This window comes from Mauremys mutica, chromosome 8 (assembly GCF_020497125.1).
Source record: "Mauremys mutica isolate MM-2020 ecotype Southern chromosome 8, ASM2049712v1, whole genome shotgun sequence".
NCBI classification, from domain to species: domain Eukaryota; kingdom Metazoa; phylum Chordata; order Testudines; family Geoemydidae; genus Mauremys; species Mauremys mutica.
Window position 1 is genome coordinate 15,109,696 of NC_059079.1, and position 24,070 is coordinate 15,133,765.

The 24,070-nt window shown below is 43.4% G+C and overlaps 1 protein-coding gene across 8 annotated transcripts in view; it reads left to right on the forward strand.

Moving 5' to 3' along the window:
• The window catches only part of FGGY (FGGY carbohydrate kinase domain containing), a 372,408-nt gene that overhangs the window by 192,465 nt on the left and 155,873 nt on the right, over window positions 1–24,070 (forward strand). For all 8 annotated transcript variants that reach the window (XM_045026481.1, XM_045026483.1, XM_045026482.1 and 5 more), the window contains one exon: window positions 8,419–8,507. In XM_045026481.1, the coding sequence (XP_044882416.1) occupies window positions 8,419–8,507 (89 nt within the window). The remainder of the gene's footprint in view (window positions 1–8,418; window positions 8,508–24,070) is intronic.

The following is a 24,070-nucleotide window of genomic DNA, read 5'->3' on the forward strand; positions in this document are numbered from 1 at the left end:
TCTGCAAATCTGCCTGGCATTTACTTGGGTGCTGCATTAGAGGGACACCTTATATCCAGGAACAGGTCAGGTATAATCTGAGCCTAATACAAGGACCAAATCTTATTCCCATTGGGTCAATGGCAAAGCTCACATCTTCTTGAGTGGGACAAGGATTTGCTACTCTTTGCACTAAATCTCTTGTTTAACTGCAGACATTTTTTCTTCCAATATTAGCATAGCATTGCACAGAACACATGCTGGTGATCCATAAGGTTAGTCATTGGTGAAATGTTTCTATTGGCTGCACTTTCAGCATAAGGAAACATTTTCTTTACGACTTCTAATTTCTGTAGCTCATGCCACACTGCAGGTTGTATTTTGGTTTGTGTTTTCTGTTACTGATGCCAGTGCATTCCCATGTCACCCCCTAATTTTTTTTGTCCTGGAATACTGTCAGGCTTGGACAACTCTCCAAAATCAAAAAGTAAAAAGTATTCTGTTATGTGGTTTAAGTGAGAATAAGGGAAATGATCTATTCTGGCTGGCCTAGGTATAAATAGTTGTCTTTGAAAAATACTGCAGTGGCATATATTCTGTTTTTTTCTATTAATGTTATCCCATGCCCCCCCCCCTGCTATTTATGAGCATTAACGGTGTTGCCAACTCTCTCAATAGTTATTGCTTTTCATAAAGTGCCAAATCCTGAATTTGTGATTCGTGAGAATCTCATCTTTCATTTTTTAAAATAAAGTACGTTTCTAGCCCTCATGGTTGTGGAGTACAATCTTGAAATCATTACACCTAAAGACTCAAGCTCCTGAAGAGGAATGAAAAGAAGCCAACAGTTTTTAAACCTCATTTTTATAACCATTCTCATGGCTGTGTGAGCCTGACTCATGATTTTTGAATGCTTGGGAATGGGAATACTGAACATATCAAAGGAAAGCAAACCCTGCTGTGGTTGAGATGCAGACTGTCCCATTCATATCCAATACAGCAAGGATATTTAATAGGTGTGGTGAATCAGTGAAATGATTTTGTATTCATTCTTTAACTCCAAAAAGAAAGGTTAATATATAAAAAGTTTGCTCTCAAGAGCACTAAAACAAGGAATGCCTTGGAAGGCTGTTTTGTTATATCATGGGTTCAGATCAACATTTCTTCTGTTACATTTGTTAATATCTGTGCCCTAAATACTGATTCCTGTAGCAAAACACTAACTCACTGGTCCTAGCATGTACATCTTCCATGCCTGCACAAGTCTGTGATGTTTGGTAGTGTACTGGAATGCTATACCACCATCCTCTGGGCAACATACCAATCTTGGCTTTAACGGGAACATTTACTGAGGCTGCAAAAGCACTGGTACTTAGCAATGCAAGAGGTGATGTCTTTATAATAGTATGTATTTCCCAAACAGCTGTCTGTTGAGGATTAGGGCTCTAAAGCCAGTACAGTGTTGCGTCCTCCTATACTATTTTTCCATTTTATCAGACCTCTTATGCCATTTAGAATTCTATCAGACCTCCTTTGGCACAAGAATGAATCAATGGAGCATAAACTCAGTGGCAAAGTACATCTTGTGTATTATGGCAACATAAACGGAAGCTCTAGGAAGATATAGAGAAGGGCACTGTATATCCTCTGCTCAAAACTATGAAGTATTGGAAGAACTACAGAAGATTTTCTGAATGGATTGACATTCAAGATGGACGATTGACTTTTCCTTAGTTCCATGTGGAGATGCTAATTCAGCTCTGATATAACACATGGCCCTTTGCATTACAAAACTTTTGCTCTACCACTGGGCCAAAAATATTAGCAACTCTGCCAGTACCAGAAAGAATAATTAGTTGGACACAATTGTCAGCAAAGTTATTTTGTTCAGAAGATAAATTAGGAGATTGGTTTACATGAGATACTGTTGGAGTAGAGTTGGATTAAAAGCTTGATGTTGAATCAAGTTGTTGTGGGCCACCATCTTCTTATTGCATATGAACGTCAGATTCCTTGTGTATATCATAAGAGAATCCAAATTATTCACCTTTTCCTTTCTATTATGTTAATCTGACCATCTGCTACCTTGGGAAACCATATGAGCAGATCCTGTCTGCAGACTCCAGAGGAATCTGTGGCAAACATCTTTATTGTTGCTTGGCCTGCACCCTCCTTATTGTAGAATTAAAAAAAACCCAATGTCCCTGGATAGGAAGGGTTCAAAGCAAGTAATTTTGAGTGATATTGCTAGCTTTCAAGTGGTTATATCTCCCAAAGGAAGGGACGGAAGTCCTATCACTTGAGTAATTTAAAACTAAAGAAGAAAAAGCAGCACTCAAGGATATACCTTAGCAAATTTATCCTGCATTGGTTGGCAGTGGGGGGAGGGAGGGGATAAGATGACCTAATGGAACTTTTCTACATCCAGTCTCTGATTCAGAAGAGGAGAAGTGGAAGATGACCTCATTCACCCAGAGGACTGAGATGACTTCATAGTTTGGGAAGTAGATGATGATCCTTACTTCTTGCTGGTTTCCTGTTACTTTCAGGGTTGCTGTTTCTAGGGCTATGTTGTATTTTCCCCTCCAAATCATAATTGGTTCCAGGGCCGCCCAGAGGATTCAGGGGGGCCTGGGGTCTTCGACAGTGGGGGGCCTCCGCCGCCGAATTGCCGCTGAAGACCTGCTGCTTCGGCGGTGGGTCCCGAGGTGGCAGGACCCCCCGCTGCAGGTCTTCGGGGCACTTCAGTGGTGGGTCCCGAAGCAGAAGGACCCCTCGCTGCCGAATTGCTGCCGAAGACCCGGAGAGGAAGAAGCTCCGGGGGCTGGGGCCCCGCGAGAGTTTTCCGGGGCCCCCGGAGTGAGTGAAGGACCCCGCTCCAGGGGCCCAAAAAACTCTTGTTGGGGCCCCTGTGGGGCCCAGGGCCTGGGGCAAATTGCCCCTCTTGCCCTCCCCATCCCCCGGGTGGCCCTGATTGGTTCATCTCCTTTTTACTCGCTTTTCTTTTGCTTTCTTTTATTTTGTGGGATTTGTTTTCCTCTCAAACTTCCATTCTCATATTCAGAGTCTTCATGGCCCATGGTCTCCCTCTTAATGTATTCCACACTTTCACTTGGAACAAAGAAAAAGGGGAAAGCAAGAAAAAGGATTAACAAAAGGTTGAATCATTGAGGCTCTGGGTGAGTCTAGTGATGCAGTATAGGACCTCTCACTTCTAGATCACAGGTTCAAATGCAGTCTATTTTAGTAGTAACTGAATGACTTCGCCATCTGATGACTGGTAGTCTGTGTGGAATTATTTGTGGGGGGGTCTTGACCAAGTTCCCAGCAAGCAGGTGTCCGTGTCACAAAACCGACACCACATAAGGGATGAAATGGAACCTTTATTTGAGTCTCAGCTGCCTGGCCAAGGAATGAATGGGCAATCAGGCTGAACTACTCCAAACCCATAGAGTGGCCTTGGTAGAACATGCTGAAAGCAAATTCATAGGGGATTGTGGGGCACTTCACTTGTTTCTTGCCTGTGGAGCACGTGTTCTGTTGTAAACAAGAGTTCAGTCTCTACGGTTGTCATGTGATTTTTAAAATTTGGTTTCCATAAATAATTGCACACTTGACTTTGAAATGTGCTTGCTGTGAGCATTAGGGATGAGATAGAAATGGGAAGAAAGACTAATTTTCTTTTCAGAAATATACAGGAATGCTTTTTTAGATGATGGATAAACAAGGCAAAAAAACTTCTGATTAGGTCAGTGAGATAACTCTAAACGTAAACCTCATTGGAAGTACTATAAATATTCCTGGCTTATATTCCCAATTTACATTAAAGGTTAAAATCAGCCTCTCTTTCTGCTTGCAGACAGTCTGAAAACAGACTCTTTCCTCAAATTTACTTATTATTCAAAAATATTTGACAAATGTTCTTGCATTATTTAACTCTGCAGTGGTCACAAACAGTACTCTGTGAGGTTTCACTATTCAAGCTGTATCAGTTAGTTGTGCTTGGTCAGCTAAATTGCATGGTATTGTTTCTGTTCCCTGATCGGATGAGTGCACAAGTACTTCTGGGATGGATATGCATGCATGCGAATTTAAAATTTGGTTTCTATGAATACTTATGCATGCAACTTTGAATTTGTCAGAAAAACTCAATAAATGTTTGCGGAAGTGAACAAAACAAAAAAGGTGAACATGAACAAAACAAAATAATGTAAATTTGGAGTGAAATTTGTTTGCAATACAGAATTTTTGTATTGTGCATTCTTTTCAGAAGTAGCAGAAGAAAATTCCATATTTATTTATTTCTGTCTGGAATATTTTGCTGTGGATTGTGCCAAAAACCAAAGGACGGTTGGCATGTTTTTCTTTAGATTAATGACATTTCATTTAAATTATTTCTAAAAAATACTCGCCCCATTAAATCAGTGGTGCTGTAGCATATTCTGGTTCAGGGCAGGGTGGATTGGGAGTAAGTGCTTCTTTTTTAATTGTGTCCAAATGAAATGCATCTATTCTGAGGTGTTTCTTTCACACCTCATTTATTGTATGGGGAATACAGGCAAAGAAGATCCTCCCTTTGGCAAGAATTGCCTCATAGAGCAAACTGCCAGGGTATAATTCCTTTGCAATTAATAACCAAAGACTGATGGTTCTTGAATCATTCTTCTTTTACTTTTTCTGGCAGATTGCCCAAGGATCTCACTAGATGTTACTGTTCAGTTCTTCCTTTTTAGACTTATTCCTTCTGTCCACCCTTTGCTTGCAATAACCAGCCAAATGGAGAAGGAAATGCACAGCAACGAACCATTAAAACCATGCTTGTTGGTCATGGAGGGAAGGCAAATGGCTGGTATGCTGGTGGTCGCAGGGCAATGGCTCCTTGATCCATGTTCTCTGAGTCGCTGTTTTTACAGATGGCTTTTTTTGTTCTCTCTGTTTTAGGTGGCTGAACAGCTTTCTGGCTTTGCCAGAAAGTAAGCCAACTTCGTGTACAGTAAGGGCATGCTCAAGTCACGGAGTTCTGATTTAAAACCTCGATTTCATGCATTCCAAATTTAGATGTTTGAACATGGGCCTTTGATACAGCCCACTTTTAGAGATGATGGGCAGCCAAGGAATTTAGATCGATACGCTGGTTTGAACCTGGGATTTTTGCTTCTAGCCCACCTCTAATCAATCCCAGGGCCATTGGGATTCTAATGATGCAGGTGGACGGTAATGGGATATGAGATACAAAGCCTTTCCCCACTAGATCACTGTTTCAAACGCTAACCATATTGGTAATGGCTCAGAGTCCGTGCCATCCAGTACGTGTTTGGTAGCCTATTTTATTGAGTTTAGGCTTAAGTAATAGTAAAAAACGATGCCCCTGTGCAAGAGCTCTAGGTGCTCACTTAATACTTAAGCATAACATATTCATCAGCATTAAAAAGCAAACATTCACCAGGGATAAATTAACTCAATTGAGACCTAGCCATGCACCTGACAAGCAAACCCTCCAAGTCCAGGCCGAAGCACGCTGGCAAGGCAATGTGAGGAAGCTTTGACTATTACACTGGTTCTGTGGATAAATAGTGGACTGTAGTCTTTACTGCCACAGATACCAGTCCATCGTTTTCCATTTGAAAAACTATTTTTTAAAGAAAGAGACATGGGACTCTTGTTTCAAAGATGGAAGCTGGTGTGTAGACACAGTGGCAGTGCAGTATTGCTGTACCAAAGAGCTAGGGTTGATCTGTTTTCCCAATCTCTCTCTCTCTCTCCTTCCCATAGGGTGCTAAGAATGCTGAAGAGGCAGCAAGGTAAACACCCAAGGGAGGAGATAGCTTCATATTGTTCAAATGTGTCACCCCAAGCTTTTTCAGAAATGGTGTTTATAGGGTCCTCTGTGACAGTCTCAGAAAGAGGATTAACTGTGGTTTATGGTTTGGGCATGAAGAAAGGAAAAATGAGTGAAGGAGAGTTTAGAGGAGCCCCAAGAAAACACAGGGACTGAATCTATTTTCTTTAAACGTGAGTTTGGAGGATGAGTCGCAGGATATGAATATGGCATTGAGAATGTACTTGGGACTTTTCCATAATGCTTTTAATGTGGTTGTGGATTCCTTGTCTGGGAGTGAAAATCAAATAGTGAACTTCAACAAGTGTAGAGAATATGGAGATGTTTATACTCTTTTGAAAAATGCATCAGGGCATGATATGATTTTTGTCTGTGCTAGCTAGTAATGACATAGCATCAACATGACAAAGGATGAATCATTTGGACACCCATGAAACACCATACCATAGGGTTGCTAACTTGTAACTTTTTGGGGATTCATGAAATAATGAAATCAGGATTCGGTGACTCTCTTTGCTGAATAGCTGGGTTTGTTTGAGTTACATGATTAATCCTAGCCTGGTGTCTATTTTCATAAACACAAGATTACCGGACAGAAATCCTACTTTTACCAGTAGCTCAGGGTTTATGTTGTCAAAAAAGCCAGGCTGACTAGCCTTTTGAATTAAAATATAAAGGGCCAAATTCTAGCCATGGAGGCAAATGCACAGTTAATGACTAGCAGCCATACATGTCTGGGAGGAAAGTGGTCTGAAATAGGCATCCAACACTAGTGCTTTTTATGATTGAAGGCTGTGATTGAAGCTTTTGTTTTCAGGCCTCAATAGGAGTACAGTACTTCCTGAGACCTCTAAAGGGTTGAAACCTCAGAGAACATGGAGCTGGATTCTTTGGATGATCCAAAACCAAAATGATGCTCTTGTTTTCATTGTTTACCTGTCTACATCTTAATTTCTGAAATGACATTTTCCTATATTATTGGCCTTACAGACTCAACCCCAATAACTTTTTGAGACTTTAAATTTGCAGTCACATAACAAATGGAGTCAAAAGATTATAGTACTGTGCTGTGCTGAACACAAAGTTAGTTAAACTGTAAGTACCTTTTATAGTTATTTGGAGTATAAGCTCTCTGGAACAGGGACTATATTTGTACATGCCTAGCACAATTGGGTCCTGATCCTGGTTGGGGAAACTGGAAGCTACTGTAATACAAATAAGAAAATGGTAATTATATTTATTACTATTGGTACTTATGATTTACTACATTTTTGAAGTCGCATGGCACTCCTAAAAGTTGAGCATAGTGAAGGTAAGTGTTTTTGTTTTTTTTAAACATCTCCACGCAGCTCTGCCAAAGCACCTCTGTCCAATCTACAGCACCCTAAGCCTCCAAGTCTACCTGCATATGACTATTTCTTCATCATTATCACTTTCTCCAGCTCTCATGATTTTATTGTGAGTCTCTTAATAATTAATGTTTTACATATAGTCCCAGTTCCGGGAGTCATGTAATTACATGAGAATCTCAGCTGTCATTAAAAAAAAAATGTAATTTTCAAGACCTCCTGTTTTTAGGAAAAAAAGGCTCAAAAAGAAGGAAGCAAACAAAAAGGCCCACTATTTATTTAAAAAAAAATCTTGTGGGATTTTTTGTTGTTTAAAGCCAACTCACAATTTTTGAAGGCCTGACTCATGATTTTTGAACGCTTGGGTTTGGCAGCAGTAAGTTATGGTAATGGTTTCGTTACTGTGTTACTTACAATTTGATAGATTGATAAGTGGCCGCTTGTCAGGGCCATTATATTTTGTAGGCCAGTGATTCTTGCACTTTTTTCATAGTATATACCACATCTTAATAGAGACCAACTCCTGGGAAAACTCCCTTCCGATTCACAATTGTCCAGACCACATCCTCACCCATTCTTTATCATTTGACATCTTGATGGCAAGTACAATGATTGCTTACATGGAAAAGTAATATTGAGAAAATATTTTGTTAATTTTAGCCGTCGTCGTCTTAAATTTAGAAGCTGGTAACAAAGAGAACAGCCATCTCTCTGCAGATAGACCAGCAAGTGATCGACTACAGTTTGGGGTTCTCTGTAGACTATCAAGCCTGGCGGGGAGGTCTTTAGTAATTTGGCAACGCCATACTACAGTCCTGGGCTTGCAGGGACCACACTCCTGCTAAGAGTATTTGCTAGAATTTGCCTTGGTTATTGCACTCGATTTATTTTATTTTTCTTCTTGCATTTTGAACTTAAAAGGAGACTGATATAGTGGCACTCCAAAGGGGAATTTTAGCAGGTGAAGGCTCCACACTGTCATTTTTAAAAGGATGCCTCTGTAAACCCAAATTTGGGAAAACTGTGTTCTCATTAGCACCATCCGGCAAGTGGAAAAGCCAACACTGTAGCCAGTAAATCATTTTAAAGTCAGTGGAGTAGTCACAGGTTGAAGAGCGGCATGCTCAGAGTTTTATGTTAGGAAAAAATGTTGGGTTATTTGGTAACTGGCAGGTGACTTAGAATTTGTTTTTAAAAATGAAGGCAGACCATGATTGCAACTCACGTCTATTTCTTTTTAAATTTTGTCAGAACTTGAGAGAGTCTTGTTGGGAAAAGGCAGGCTACTTCTTTGATCTTCCAGATTTCTTATCATGGAAAGCAACAGGTGTCACTGCAAGGTATGTTAATTATAACTGCATGATTTGTTTTTCTTCATCTATTTTTCCTGTGCATGTTTCTGCCTTAAATCATTTTGACTGGACATGCTGTATGTACATCTGTATGTGATTTAGCCTATTCAAAAACATCTTGAACCTATCTCCGACTTCCAGTGTACATTCCTGAACACAGTCGTTCCTGTGAGCGCTGTAATCCTCAGATACAGTATGTTGCTACAACCATCAGTTAATTGACCTCGTGCTCCATTTTTGGAACATAAGCAAGATTGCTTTACCTATTTCAAGTTGTAGTCCATTGAAATTTTTTTTCATTGACAAATGAAATTGCTGCAGTTTTTGACCAAAAAACCCCCAAACAAAACATTTTTTTTCAGTCTGTGTGAGATCTAATAAATCTTGTTAAAAATGAACAATGGGTATAAAATCACTCCCAAAAGAATCCCAGAAAAGCACATATTTTATTACTTTAACCTCAAATATCAGAGTGTGTTATATATATTGTAGGGAGCGATTAATAGTGTTGCCTTGAGAAAATTACTTAAAATCCCGATTAAAGAGAGAATTACACCACAGATGTACAAATACTTTTGAAAGTTTAGTAAGATACAATACTAGCTATTTAAAAAATACATAAGGTGTGATTCTACTTTCAGGGTGGTATAAGTCAGTGGAGTTGTAACTATGTCAAACTAGTGTAAGAGGAGAACCAGGCCCAGCATATTTTAAGCGTATGTCTACATTGCAAAAAAAGACCCACAACAGTGAGTCTCGGAGCCTGGGTCAACTGACTCGGGCTTGTGCTATAGGGCTAAAAATCGCACTGTAGATGTTCTGACTCAGGCTGTACTCCGGGCTCTGAAATCCAGTTTGGGGGAGAGTCTGAGCCCGGGCTCTAGCCCAAGCCAGAATGTCAGAATGTTTTTATCCCCATAGTGTGAACCCGAGTCAGTGGATCCAGGCTCTGAGACTCACTGCCCCCGGTCTTTTTTTTTTTTTTTTCTTTCAGCATAGTTGTACCCTGAGCCTCCCCGGGAATATAGGGCAGGTCTCCCTTGCCCCCCACCTTTTTGCGTTCAGGTTAGGACTTTCTCTCTTTCCATTTACTTAAGACAAGCCACCAGTTGTCAAGAATCTCACTTCCACGAGTGGACCAGTACTAGGTTTGTTTAAAACAAACCAAATGAACCAACCAACCCCTGGCAAAGAGTATTATTTATTGTAAGAACTTACTTAGTATTCTTGTTACTTATCATGCGGTAGCGCCCCTGAGCTCCAGTCATAGGCCAGGACCCCATTTTACTATACAAACACTCAACAAAAAGACTGTCCCTGCCCCAAAGAGCTTGTAGTCTGAAGTTTCCCTCTCAGCTGCCCCACAGCATGTCTGACCTGCACTAGTGTCAAGAGCATGAATCCCAAGGTTCCAAACAGGGATATTGCGCATGGCAGTGCCTTGTGAAAGTATGCATGACTTTCACTTCCGGCCACCGACTTTCTGGCTGATACTAGTAGGGAGATGCTACTGTTCTTTTCCACCTGCTCACAGAATGCTAAAAATTATGGTCTTAGTTGTGCTTCATAAGCACATCTGTGAGCCTAGGCGACTAGTAACTGCTGATAGTGAGGGGGCACAATTTAAAGATTATGGTGGTGCAATTGGGACAATAGAATGGGGACTTAGACGCAAATTAGCAAGGTCTTGCTCAGACGGTGTACAAAAATGTGTCCTTGATTTGCTATCTAGCTGGCTTTGAACCCTGCTAAAGTGAATGAGAATGTTTTATGCCCTTGAGCTGCTATATCCCCATCAAACCAATGAGACATCTGATCCAGCTTTACTTCTGTATTACTTATTGTAGCGGGGTGAACACCTGCTCCAGCCCAGAAGGGGTTGGAAAAGCCCTGCAGAGGGCTGGGGCTGGGCAAGGGAGTAAAACCCCGGCTGATTGGGGTAAGTGGCTGCAGCTGGGGCCACACCCCAGACTAAGCAACTGGGCCTTATAAGAAGGCCAGGGAAGCGAGAGGGAGCAGTCTTACTCTGACCTGAGAGGGAGACAGGCCTGGCTGCTGGGGAACTCACCCAGGGGACCTAGAGGGAGGCAGGGCTGGGGAAAGGCCTTAGGAGCTGGGAAGCCCTAGGCCAGCAACTCCCCGGGCTGCAGGGCCTAGTTCTAGGCCTCCTAGGTATTGGGCTTGCAGAGGGGCAGCCGGAGGGTGGGTAAAGGCAGCCAGTCCAAACCCATTGTTGCCTGTGATGATTGGCTGATAGACTGCAGTCTGCCCCAGGGCGCGAGGGCTAAACAGAGACTGGCAGTAGCCACGACTGAGGCAATGTAGGGATAGGGGGTGGGGAAACCCAGTAAGACTGTGGGGTACTGCAGGAGGCAGAACCCTGAGATAAGGGCACCGGGGTCCTGGGAGGGACACGGGGGGCCAACAGCAAGTGGATCATTGGCCTGCAGAGGGCGCTCCTGGGTCAAAGAGCTAATTTCCCGAGGACGACCCGCAGGAGGTGCCGCAGGGGTGAGTCTGTGCTGTGCTACACTTATTTTAAAAGACCAGCCATGGGCTAAAAATGTAAGACTGTTTTCCTGTAACAGCAGCTATATAAATGGGGATACCAGGCCAAGATGCTTATTTCAGTGATTTGGGCTTAATTCTCCACTGTGCCCAAGTGGAAAGATCCCCCAAGGACCTTGAGCCAGCTGAGAACTGGGTATATCAGAACCTAGCTCTGCCTCCTCCCCTTCCCTCACATGCTGTGTCTCCTCCTTGCCTCTGAGAAGCCTTTGCTTTCCCTTGTGCCACGCAGTGGTTTCCAGCACAGTATATGCAGATGGCAGTAGAACCATCACTGGCACTGGGGCGATTCCTTAGGCTGTTTCAAGTTCACTCTGTGCTGCGTAAGCAGAGAGCTGCCCCTAGGTCTGTAATACCAGGGACGGATAGTGGTTTGATCATCTTAGACCAGGTTTACCTCCTCATCACCACTGACCTGCTACTTTCTGCTTGGCTTTGGGAGCAGAGCAGATCTATTGCATCTCTCCACAAGACACCAGGTTCTCCTTAGCAGCCCAGCTTTGGGACACCTATTGTGTTGCTCAGTCAGTTCAATTGTACATTTGACCTGCTTCCTTTATGGCTTAAGCCTTAAATCGCTCTTTTCATTTTAGTTTTTGTTGCACTAAAGTGCAGGGAACAAACAATAACTGACTGTATGTTGCTGAGGATTTCTGGAACAATATAAGCCATAAGATATTTTTGCAGCAGTACAGAAAAAAGAATTAAATCTACTAGGCCAATTTTATCCCTGGTGTAATTTCACTGGAGTCAGGGGAATTGCAACAGATTAATTATATCCCTAGTTTTCAAAGTGCAACAATATGCCATATCTTTCAATATCTCACTGTATACAATCCAGTATAGCATACCTTCCCATACCCCCCTGTACACAATATGCCATACCTTCCAACCCACCAGTGTATACAATACGGCATACCTTCTACTACCCCACTCTGTATACAGTATTTTCACAGCTTCTAATTTATAAGCCCCTATTAGGTATCCACGTAGTGTGATAGAATGTAACATTCAGCCACTGCAGGGATGGATGCTGTAAGGTGACACTCAGGATCACTGCATACCTGTTGTGTACTTTGCACCTGATGGGAGAAAGCAGCTAACACCACTTTGTCCTTATCCTTTTTTGGCAAACTCTTTGCAGTGAAACCATTGCCATCAGCGCGACTTTCTGTATTTCCAATATGAGCTGGAAGTGGCTCTCCTGGTACATAGCAAGACCACCAAAATGCTACTCTGGGAATAGGGCACATACGCTGTAGACCTACAGAAACCAGAGTGCTAATGCAGACAAACCACCTGACCTGTCCAAACTTCCTCAGTCAAAAGACTTTAGATATGAAATGAGGTGCCACCTCGGAATGTGCTGCTAAGGGCATCGCGTGAAAAGAGGCCATCAGCTAAACATGCTGTACAGCTCTTCCAGCATTAGCTACAAATCACACTCCCAGCAAAAACAGGAGAGGGCTTTGTGGCTCTCAGAGAACGCTACAGTTGGTAACTGCTTCTGTCTCAAGGCCCTGAGAGAGGGTGAATAATGAAAACCAAAAGAGACATTGCTGGAAAACACACCCACAGCCCTGCTTACTATACAATAGATCAATTTCCCTCTGTAAAGCCTATACCTGAGGGAAGAATGGAATGTGGGGCTATGACATTCCCCCCCCCCCCCCCGTCTAGACTAGGAAATAGGTTGTATTGAAAAACGTGATAGTTGAAGCAGGTTAGGAAACACGTTTTTAAACACTGCCTATTTCCCCAGCTTAGACCTGCCCATTCAGAAGAGGGGCAAGGAGACAAGGAAGGGGCCCTGGGCGTGTTAGAAAGTCCCAGTTCAAACCACTTGAGCATCCAGCCAGAGAGCTCCGGCAGTTACACCCCAGCCCAGAGAACTCAGCAGGCCCATGGCCTTGAGCCGCTCTTGTCAACCCCAATAGTAGGGGCCTTAGCAAGGTGAAGTTCGCTTGTCTGCAGACACGATGGCCTGAACAGAAAATCCCTGGGAATTGTGGTCCTACCACAATGAATCCTAAGGGATTCATCATGTGAGGGAGGAAATCCAGGGTATTTTAATTCTGACCTGGGATTCTGGGAGGGCAATGGAGTGAGTGAGGACGCATTCGCCCCTGGGCTACCACTGCATACAGACTCCACCCCACTCTTTCCCTACAAGCCAGAGAGGTCCTCGGTGCTTCTCTTTGTTTCAAGCTTTTAAAAAATCCCAGATGCCTATCCATCCAGGCCCACGGGGCTGTTTCCTTGCTGCGGCCACCCCACCCCCCGACTCCCAGCCCTGGCCTATGCTGGCCCCCCATGATCCCCCACGATCATTCCCAGTGTCTCTAGCAGCCCCGCTTTCCTCCCTGCTCCCTCCCTCCCTCTCATTTTGCCCCCCTTGATGCAAGAAAGCAGCTCACCAGGGCAGGGCAGGGCAAGCAGCCGCAGAGCACAGGAAGGCACTCTCCTGACCTGCCGCACGTACCTGAGCACAGCTGTAACTCCCCACCCCCCTTTGGAATGTGCCCCCCCAGGGCGTCTAGGGAGGGCATGTGACCATTCCTGCCCCTCCTTCACATTGTTCCTGCCCAGGAGTGTGGCATAGGGCAGGACCCGCCACCCCATAGACAGCACTGTGAGACGGGCTTCCTCCGAGAGCTCCTGGGAGCACAGAAGATATGTGCCTGGTGCTACCCCTTTACCTGGCCATAAGTCCTTGCAGTCTTCCAGTGATTCTACCTAGCAAGCTGGAGAGGATAATTTTGAGCTATTTTTCATTGGGGTGTGAGTGCCCTCTGTAGTACTTCACCCTCTGACAACCTGGTGAGTAAGAGAGCAGAGTGGGACTCAACCCCCTCCTTTCCCCCAAACACACTGGGTTCTGCCACTAGGCCACGGGGCCAGATGATTAATACTTTAAAAAAATACAGAAGTAGAACGTGACATGTTCTCAGCGTTGTAAAGACTTGGGAAGCTAAAGAGAGTGTGCTCCGTGTATTAACTGAACACTGTGTGTAACTCTAACACAGGGAAATTCTTGAAACACAGCATTTCCAGATCATTGTTAAATGAGGGAGATGGTTTCAAACGGGGGGGGGTGGTGGTTAAAAAAGCTATTTTTTACCTTGTTAAGAGGAGAGAAATCCATAGCAGTGATGCATCAAGTTACAGTACTCCCAGGCCTCCTTTCTCCCTCCCGCTTTCAATGTTGGCAGTCACTCTGTGTAAAAGAGATCTGCCTTTTTTTTTTTTAAATGTTCTCTTCCTCTGAGGAACAACAGTCCTCCCTGTCTGGCACATTCAGACCCAGAAACTAGCTGCTTGTGCTGTAATTCAATCTTAACCTGACCCCACTAGGATACAGACTAACAGCTTTGAAAGTAGGAGGATCAAGTCACCGGCGTTTAGTATGTTGAGCCAGCGATCATCTCTCTTAATGACAGTCATGTCGCCAGTTTAGGGGGTACAAGAGTTGGGCCACTCACCCTCTTCTTGGATAGTGTTGGCAGAAAGTTTTTAAATAAAATATTTCTATCCCTTGTGGGTTTTTTTTTTTTTTTTTGGTAACACGATCACTTAACCTCCAGCCTTCTGCAGCTTGGGAGAGCAGATGGGAAAGAACAACACAGTCTGCCCCCAGACTTAAAAGGAAAATTTCACTGTCATGCTGACTAATCCTTAAATCTCTTGGGGAAACAAATGATCCGATTAAATGCAAGGGTTACACTGTGTCTGCAGCCATCCTGCTTGTAATACCTGATGGATCCAAATGTTTGGTAACCACTGCTGCTGAAGTAGTGAGGAAGATTGATGGAAACCAGGATAACGAGATGACAAAGCTGACCTTATGTCTTAAAGCCTCTTATTGTGTCTGCCTTCAAATCACTCCTTAAAACTCACCGCTGCTGTGATTTCCCACAAAACGCTAGACTGTAGGAAGGCTGGTGGTTTGCTGTGATCACTGCTTACTACACTAAACATAGTCCTCTTACTGTTACCTGGTGCTCTCCCATCTCTTCGTTACATCTGCCTGTCGTCTTTTGTTAGATAAGAAATTGTGAGTTCTTTGCAGCCGGGACAGTCTTTCTGTGATCAGTGTCTAGTACAATGGGCCTCCAGTCGCTTACTGGGCCCCCTAGACATGACTGCAATACAAATAACAATAATGCGAGGGTAGAGAGCTCTTATAAATAAACCACAATGTTCTACTCCAATGGTCCAAGCACTATAGTAATGCTGTTGTAAGCTTATTGGGTGAAATTTGCAGCCGTGCACCAGGTAAAGAGGCTGGAAGAGGCAGAAAAAGAGTCTTAAACTCCCCAGATCCAGATAGGAGAATACGCCAAGTGCAAGAACTAAGGAGGACAACATCAGGTTGTCATCAAGATTCCATTTATAAACCCGGTCATAAGAGGCATGCTAGGGACAGGGCTTGAGTGTGAATGTTATGTCAGGGTAATGCTATGGAGTTTCTCAGCAATGATGCTGTCCCTAATCAGCTGGCGACAGGCTGCTGTAAGTTAGCTGGATCTCCAGAGTTGTCTGAGCTACACTTGGTTCTGCTCCAGACTTGGGAGGGCACCGGAGTGGCTTAAAGCTGTGTTGGGCCCATCTTCTGCTGGGTTGTGAAGTCTGTGCTGGGCCGAATCTCACCAATTGTTATGAATGATACTGTAGAATACTGGTGTATACTCCAAATGTACTGGGAATGGTTGGGTCATTACACCAATTGAATCTATTTCCCTATGTTAAGTTCTCCTCACACCTTCTATGGGCCATCTTAATTATCACTTCAAAAAGTTTTTTTCCTCCTGCTAACGATAGCTCATCTCAATTGATTAGACTCTGCCTGTTGGTATGCATACTTCCACCTTTTCATGTTCTCTGTATGTATAAATATCCCCTGTCCTGTGTGTTCCATTCTATGCATCCGAAGAAGTGAGCTGCAGCTCTCGAAAGCTCATGCTAGAATAAATTTGTTAGTCTTTAAGGTGCCACAAGTACTCCTGGTTTTTTTGCAAATGTACTGTGTACTTCATATGTTCCAAGTGCTGTGCAAGTGCGAACAAACCGAGGGCCAGATTCTTGCACCCTTTCTCAGTGGGTCTACTAAGAGTGAGGCACAGTACTAGTCAGTGTGAGTAAAAGTGGCAGAACTCGGCCACAATAAAGGAGGAATCTTGTAAGTTTTTGCTGATGGATACCTTGGTAGAGTAACTATGATCCTGAAGGGATTTTTGTTGCGAAATGTTTCCATTTCTATGCACCCCATTGCTCCTGCTTCATTACCATTTGTACAGGCCTGAGGCCCTGATTCTTCAAAGACTTTCACACGTACGTTACATACTGTGAATAGCCCCTTTGGCTTCCGTGGGCCTACTTACAGTGTGTAGAGTTAATCACATGTATAAATCTTTGCAGGATCAGGGAACTGTGTACTTAAACAGTTCAGTGTGTTTGGAAGCTTAAATTTGTATAACTTTGGCTTTGAATCCTCCTCACTGCATATCTACAAGTTGTACTATGGATCTACATAAAATCCACAGAAATATCCTTATGTACCTGAAGGCAGGCAGCTCAAACATATATTCTGAGATTTGAACAACTACCTTTTGTCACTAGTTGTCTTGATGATAGACACCATGCATCCAGTAGCTGCATAGAACGAGTTCAAAATTGCTGTATTTTTAGAGGTTTCCAGTAAACTCCAGCTGTTCACAGAGGATTATTGTCTGGGATTTTCCTTATACAAAAATGGATTCATTTTCTAAGGTTCTTACTTAGGAACAATGAAAAATAAGGCCTTTGTTCTAAATGATATGCAGTGCTGCTTTTCGTAGGGTTGGTGTGTTTCCCCAGCTGGGTTCTACCTTAAAAAATTGTATGGATACTTTTTTAATATAGAAAGATTGGGCATCAGTCTTGACATTTAGATTTTCACCTGGCTTGTTTCAACAAAGCTATGGGGGGGGGGAGGAGGAGGAGAGAGTTGTTTTTCTCAGATGTGTTAGTAATGCTCTTCAAAGGCTCAGCACTTTTACTCATGGTGAGTATGACTCACCACCACCCTCCTCCACCTATTACCTCTAACTTTTTCTTTATATGGTGTTTTGAGTCAAGGTAGCTTAAAAAATAATCTTCCATGCACAATTGGTCCAGCTACAGGTGACTGTATTATGGATGGAGAACTGTTGTCAGAGATACACCCCTCTTCTGCATGCTTCTGAAATCTCGTTAAGGACTGCAACACAAACAAGAATGGGGCTGGGCTGCAAAGTCAGATCTGGATCCACATCCAAATTTCCACATCAGGGGTGTTCTGATCCAGGATTTTGCTTCAGGGACATCTCTAATTACAAGCAATTCACTCATTGGAAAGGTAGAGGCTCCAGTGGATTTATTTGGCTTAAGATGAACCATTAAAAAAAAATTAAAGCTGTGGAACAGGATTTGGAATCATAGTTAAGAATATCAACTGATCCATAACAGAGATGGAGTGTGTCCAACGTGGCACAGGGTGTGCTTGTAAAAGAAAGAATACAGTCACCTATTGTACATAGGAAGGTAGAAACGCTGGGAAAGTGAAAGTAAGAACTTGAGAAGTCTAGAATGGGATGAAGAGACCTAAGGTTCAGATCCCATTTGAAAGTCTGCATGGTTCATTCAGACAAAATGGTTGACACAAAATTTGATCAGCCTTTTTTTTTTTTTTAAAGTCCCGCAGAGATACCCTGCTTCATTACTCTCTAGCTACTGGCCCCTTGGAGTCTCTGGAAGAGAAGATGTTGCCATGCAGGCAGTTGATATTTTCCCTTCTGTGTGGGGGAAGAGAGATTATCTGCAGGTGGTTTCCTCACAGAGATCTTAGCGTCCGAACCTGGCCCAAAAAAAATAATTTCTATAAGAAGCTGATTCGTACATTTATGGGCATTGTCTACATTACACAGACCCAAAGGCAGATGTTTGTGGTCTTTATTGGTGAGACATGGTCAAGTAATATTAGATTTATTATGTATATAATATATATTAAAAAAACCAGAAATGCCTGTAAACAGACCAGACTGAAAGGAGAGAGATTTTCTTTCTCTTGTGATCATGCTGTTGAATACCTGAGTTCAGTTCCTCATCTGGTGTAAATTGGAATTGCTGCCAGTTTGCACCAACTGGGGATCTAACCCTTTTATAACATTTGCACAACATTAGGGTCAGATTCTGCTCTGTTACACAGCATTAACTCCAAAATAACTCCTTTGGCATCACCGGAGTTAATTCAGATGTGCACCAGTATAACAGAAGGCAGTATCCATCTCCTGATTTATTTGGAACAATGGAAGCTATTAGTAAAACAGGAGAGTGGATGATCCAGTGGTTATGGTACTAGTCAGTGACTTAGAAGAGCTGGGGTCAAGCCCTTGCTCTGCCACAATCTTCTCATGTGACCTTGGGCAAGTCACTTAGTCTCTGTGCCTCAGTTCCTCCCCTGTAAAATGGGGATAATTGCACTTCCCTACCTCACAGACAGGTTGTGGGGATAAATCCATTCAAGGCAAGGTAGTGGGGGTCTATACTGACTACCACATGTAGGTCGGTAGATAGTTCAGTGCTGAAAACTTGAAAGAGAGAGAGTTTGTGGGGGGAAATTGGTGCTTGTTAGAGAATTTATTAGAAGAAACAGGCTGGTGAGAGTGAAATGATTCTGTTAGAGGAGTGTGTGTCTTTTTAAGGGGGTTAATAAGATGCAGTAACTGGATCAGCTCAGAGTCTTGTGGTCAACTTCCCTCCCCCTCCTTCCCAGCACTGCCATGATGACTAATGAATACTCCTTGGCTGGGATTCTGGTGTTCAGCTTCTCCTTGTTTACATTCTGTGCCAACTTCAAAAGATGCCTGGTCTAAAAATCAGGCTTCTCTCTGGAAAGAAAAGGGCCTGAGCATCTTTTACAAGGCTGCACTGATTAGCATCATGGCCCATGTGGCAGAGGCAATATCCTCGATTGTGCTGGGGTTTGGGGTTCTGTTTATAAAATGAAACCCAAGACTTCAGACACTGACTCATTTGGGGAAAAGGGGAATTTATCTTAGGGAACAAGGGATGATATTTTAATTTCTTAAGTAGGACAAAGTGTCCGTGAACTTCCTGTGCCAGAGGCGACAGTATGCTGCCCTATGACTGAACCTTTTCCAAACCAAGAGAGAGACCCACTCCCTTTCATGCATCCGACGAAGTGGGTATTCACCCACGAAAGCTCATGCTCCAGTACGTCTGTTAGTCTATAAGGTGCCACCAGACTCTTTGCTGCTTTTCCACTCCCTTTCGTGACTGTCCCAGTTTTCCATGCTTTTAGTGAATTCAGAACGTGATCATCTGAGACTAGCTCAGGCCTGGTCTACACTATGTGTTTAAACCGAATTTAGCAGCGTTAAACTGATTTAACCCTGCACCCGTCCACACAATGAGGCCCTTTATATCGATTTAAAGGGCTCTTTAAACCGGTTTCTGTACTTCTCCCCGACGAGAGGAGTAGCACTGAAATCGGTATTGCCATGTCGGATTAGGGTTAGTGTGGCTGCAAATCGACGGTATTGGCCTCCGGGCGGTATCCCACAGTGCACCATTGTGACCGTTCTGGAAAGCAATCTGAACTCGGATGCACTGGCCAGGTAGACAGGAAAAGCCCCGCAAACTTTTGAATTTCATTTCCTGTTTGCCCAGCATGGAGCTCTGATCAGCACGGGTGGCCATGCAGTCCCAAATCCAAAAAGAGCTCCAGTATGGACCGTACGGGAGATACTGGATCCGATCGCTATATGGGGAGACAAATCTGTTGTATCAGAGCTCCGTTACAGAAGACGAAATGACAAAGCATTTGAAAAAATCTCCAGGCTATGATAGACAGAGGCCACAGTAGGAACTCAGCACAGTGCTGTGTGAGAAGTGTAACGGAAAGCCAAAGAATCAAATGGACGCTCATGGAGGGAGGGAGGGAGGGAGGGAGGGGGTACTGAGGACTCCAGCTATCCCACAGTCCCTGCAGTCTCTGAAAAGCATTTGCATTCTTGGCTGGGCTCCAAATGCCTGAAGGGTCAAAAACATTTTCCCGGGTGTTTCAGGGTGTATGTCGTCAATTTCCTCCCCCCCCCCAAAAGAAAAGGGAAAAAAATCGTTTCTCGCCTTTTTTCAATGTCACCCTATGTCTACTGCATGCTGCTGGTAGACGGGGTGCTGGAGCGCTAAACAGCAGCATCATCTCTCCTCCCCTCCCTGGTGGCAGACGGTACGGTACAAAAGGACTGGTATCCGTCCTCGTCATCATCCTGTGAGTGCTCCTGGCTGGCCTCGGTGAGGTCTGCTGGGGGCGCCTGGATAAAAATAGGAATGACTCCTGGTCATTCCCAGCAGATGGTGCAGAACGGCTGGTAACCGTCCTCATCATAGCAACTGGGGGCTGAGCTCCATCAGCCCCCCCTCCCCCATCATGTCTAAAGAAAAGATTCTGTCCTGCCTGGACTATCATAGCAGCTGAGGCTGCCTTCCCCTCATTTTATCTCACTAACAAGTCACTGTTTCTTATTCCTGCATTCTTTATTACTTCATCACACAAATGGGGGGACACTGCCACGGTAGCCCAGGAGGGTTGGAGGAGGAGGGAAGCAACGGGTGGGGTTGTTGCAGGGGCACCCCCTAGAATGGCATGCAGCTCATCATTTCTGCGGGATCTCTGGGGCTCTGACACGGAGCGGCTGTGCTCTCTGGTTCTCTAGTACACTTGCCCCATATTCTAGGCTGGACTGACTCAATTTTTAGACAAAACATAGGAAGGGAAAGACCCAGAGAGTCATTCCCATTTTTGCCTATGCGCCCCTAGCCGACCTCAGCGAGGCCAGCCAGGAGCACCCATGATAGCAGCAGACGGTACAGAACGACTGATAACCGTCATCTCATCAAAAAGAACAGGAGTACTTGTGGCACCTTAAAGACTAACAAATTTATTGTAGCATGAGCTTTCATGAGCTACAGCTCACTTCTTCGGATGCATAGAATGGATCTGAAACCCGTCATCTCATCGACAATTTACAATGGCAGACAGTGCAATATGACTGGTAACCGTCTCTGCTATCTTGCAAAGGCAAATGAATGCTGCTGTGTAGCAGTGCAGTACCACGTCTGTCAGCAGCATCCAGTACACATACAGTGACAGTGACAAAAGGCAAAACGGGCTCCATGATTGCCATGCTATGGCGTCTGCCAGGGCAATCCAGGGAAAAAGGGCGCGAAATGACTGTCTGCCGTTGCTTTCCCGGAGGAAGGATTGAGTGACGACATATACACAGAATCACCCGCGACACTGTTTTTGCATTGGGATCTCAACCCAGAATTCCAATGGGCAGGGGAGACTGCGGGAACTATGGGATAGCTACGGGATAGCTACCCACAGTGCAACGCTCCGGAAATCGACGCTGGCCTCGGTACATGGACGCACACCGCCGAATTAATGTGCTTGGTGTGGCCGCGTGCACTCGACTTTATACAATCTGCTTTACAAAACCGGTTTATGTAAAATCGGAATAATCCCGTAGTGTAGACATACCCTCAGTTGCCCCGTTCACCAGTGTGGAAACAGTGGCATGTTTCATACGGACATGGTAAGGAGCTAAGGTAGAAAAGTATTATGCCTGAAAGAGTGGGAGTGCCCTCATTATTGAGGAGAGGGGTTTTGGTGACTCCTGTTTTGTGAGGAAGCTGGGACTTCTTTTTCTTTTCATGAGCCCTCCATTTTTTAATTTATTTTTTTGTGGTAGTGTGTGAGATAATTGTGTCCATTATATAACTGTACTTGTAGTGTGACCTACTGGAAGTGTGCATCTATAGTATGGCCTAGTGGAAGCAGTGTGGACTGGTGGATAGGCTGGGACTTGGGAGACCTCTGTTCTACTCCTGGCTCTGCTACTAGCCTGCTGGGTGAGTTTGGGCAGGACACTTCCCCTCTCTGTGCCTCAGTTTTCCCCATCTGTATAACCAGAATCATGATATTGACCTCCTTTTAAAAGAGCATTGTGATCTGATGATGCAAAGCATGATATAATAGCTAGCTATTACTATTTTTTATTATTATTAGTGTTGGGAGTGGAGCTCAGGCTCCATGTCCATTCTGTCCTTGGCCTATCCATATTCAAGAAGTCTTTCATAGTAGTTTTGGATGAGTTGGTGAATTGGATGCATCCCTGTAATTATTTGCTTCTTTTGTATTTCTGGAATAATATAGTCCGCTCTCATGATGGTCAAAATAATCACCTTAATTTCTCATTAGTATTAATCAAAATCTGTTTAACTGGCAAACTGGACCAGAAAATTCTATTTTAAAATAAGAAAATTAAACGTAAAGTAACAAGACTCCAGTTACTTGAGTAATGTGAGTCCTTTTGTATTTCAAGGCACTTGTTACCCTGGCAGTGAATGTCTGTTTTATGGTCACAATCCTGCTACCATCAACATCATTTGAGATTTTTGTCATTGGTTTCAGTGGGAGCAGAATTGAGACCTCCCTGCAAAGAGGTTTTGTCTCTCTCCATGTTCCAGACTTCCCCCCATCTTTTAAAAAGTTTATATTAAGTTCATTTTATTCGTGTTTCTTTCTATGCCAGTACCATGGCTGTTTGAAGAAAGAATCAAAACTTTAAAGGGAAATTGTCAACTTAAAAATCACACTGTGTCTGAAAGTTTGCACCTATTACTATTACAGCTAGCATCTAAGATGTCTATAACTGAAAGAAATTAAAGGAAATTAAAGAGGAATAGTTATTACTAGTTATTCAGCTTGTTTACTTTGTGCATTTGATACCAATTTGTATATAACCAGTTTCACTGTTTTCTCCTTTTATAGGCAGTTACTTTCCACTTCTTTCTGTATGCACAGCAAGAGGGGAGAGAAACATGCTTTAAAATAGGAAAATATGATTGTATACACACACAAATTGGGGCCTCAAGGACAGGTGCAGTACAGGACATGACTTAACTCATTTTTAGAAATTGACTAGATTTCAAGTGGACATGTCCCTTTAAAAGATTGTGTCCTAGGAGGCTCTAGTTACTAAATAGTTTGCAGGAGTTTTGTTTGTGTCTTGGTTATAAACATTGTTAACATGTATTGTGAATGTTTGCCAGGAAGCATACAGGCAAACAGAAAATGCTAGCTATTGTTATTGTACAAATGTCCTTTACAAAACATTAGCAAGAGAAACTGATGTGTTTTCCAAATGATCTTCACATCTTTCCTCTTAGTAGGGCCTTAGTAATGTCTAGCTATAGCTGTACAGTGGAATGAAATTGCATTCCAAGTTTTTAACACCTTTAAATATGCTCTCTCAATATGTTTCAAGGGTTTACATTCACATCTTATGTAAATGGTTACTTCTATAAAGATTTTTTTAAAAAGGTGTTTGGGCTCTTAATTAACAGTGACAGCGCCAGGCCCTTAAATTTGTATTGTGCTTGTTTGCCTTTAGGAAAAAGTCAGCTAGGTCAGTATAGAAAAGGAGTGGGGGCAGGAGCTGTAGTAGATGTATTACTGGCAGCTTGCCACAGAGACATTGAACTGTAAGCCAAGCATGAAGTCATTTTGAACTCAAGGAGTCTCACTAATCCGAGGCAATGTGTCTTAATTTGACAAAGTAAATGCTGCTTGATAAGCAACCCTGCTACAAATTCTGTTCAACAGGGGTGTTTGTAAGTTTAGATAGCAAATGAGGAATGTGGTGATGTGAAAGAATCATCTTGTTTTCTGGTGCTTACTCCCACAAGCCCGAAGGCAGGCTTGGCTCTGCTGTTCCTGCCGTTTGGGCTATGCAGTGGCTTGATGTGAAATTTGAGAAACATATGTAGTTTTCTATTTCAGGAAAATGATCTCAGGGATTGAATGTGTGTTCTGTTGGCTGTTAAGCTCTGATCTCGCCCAGTGTGATAGTGGTTCGTTCTTTCTTTCTAATGAT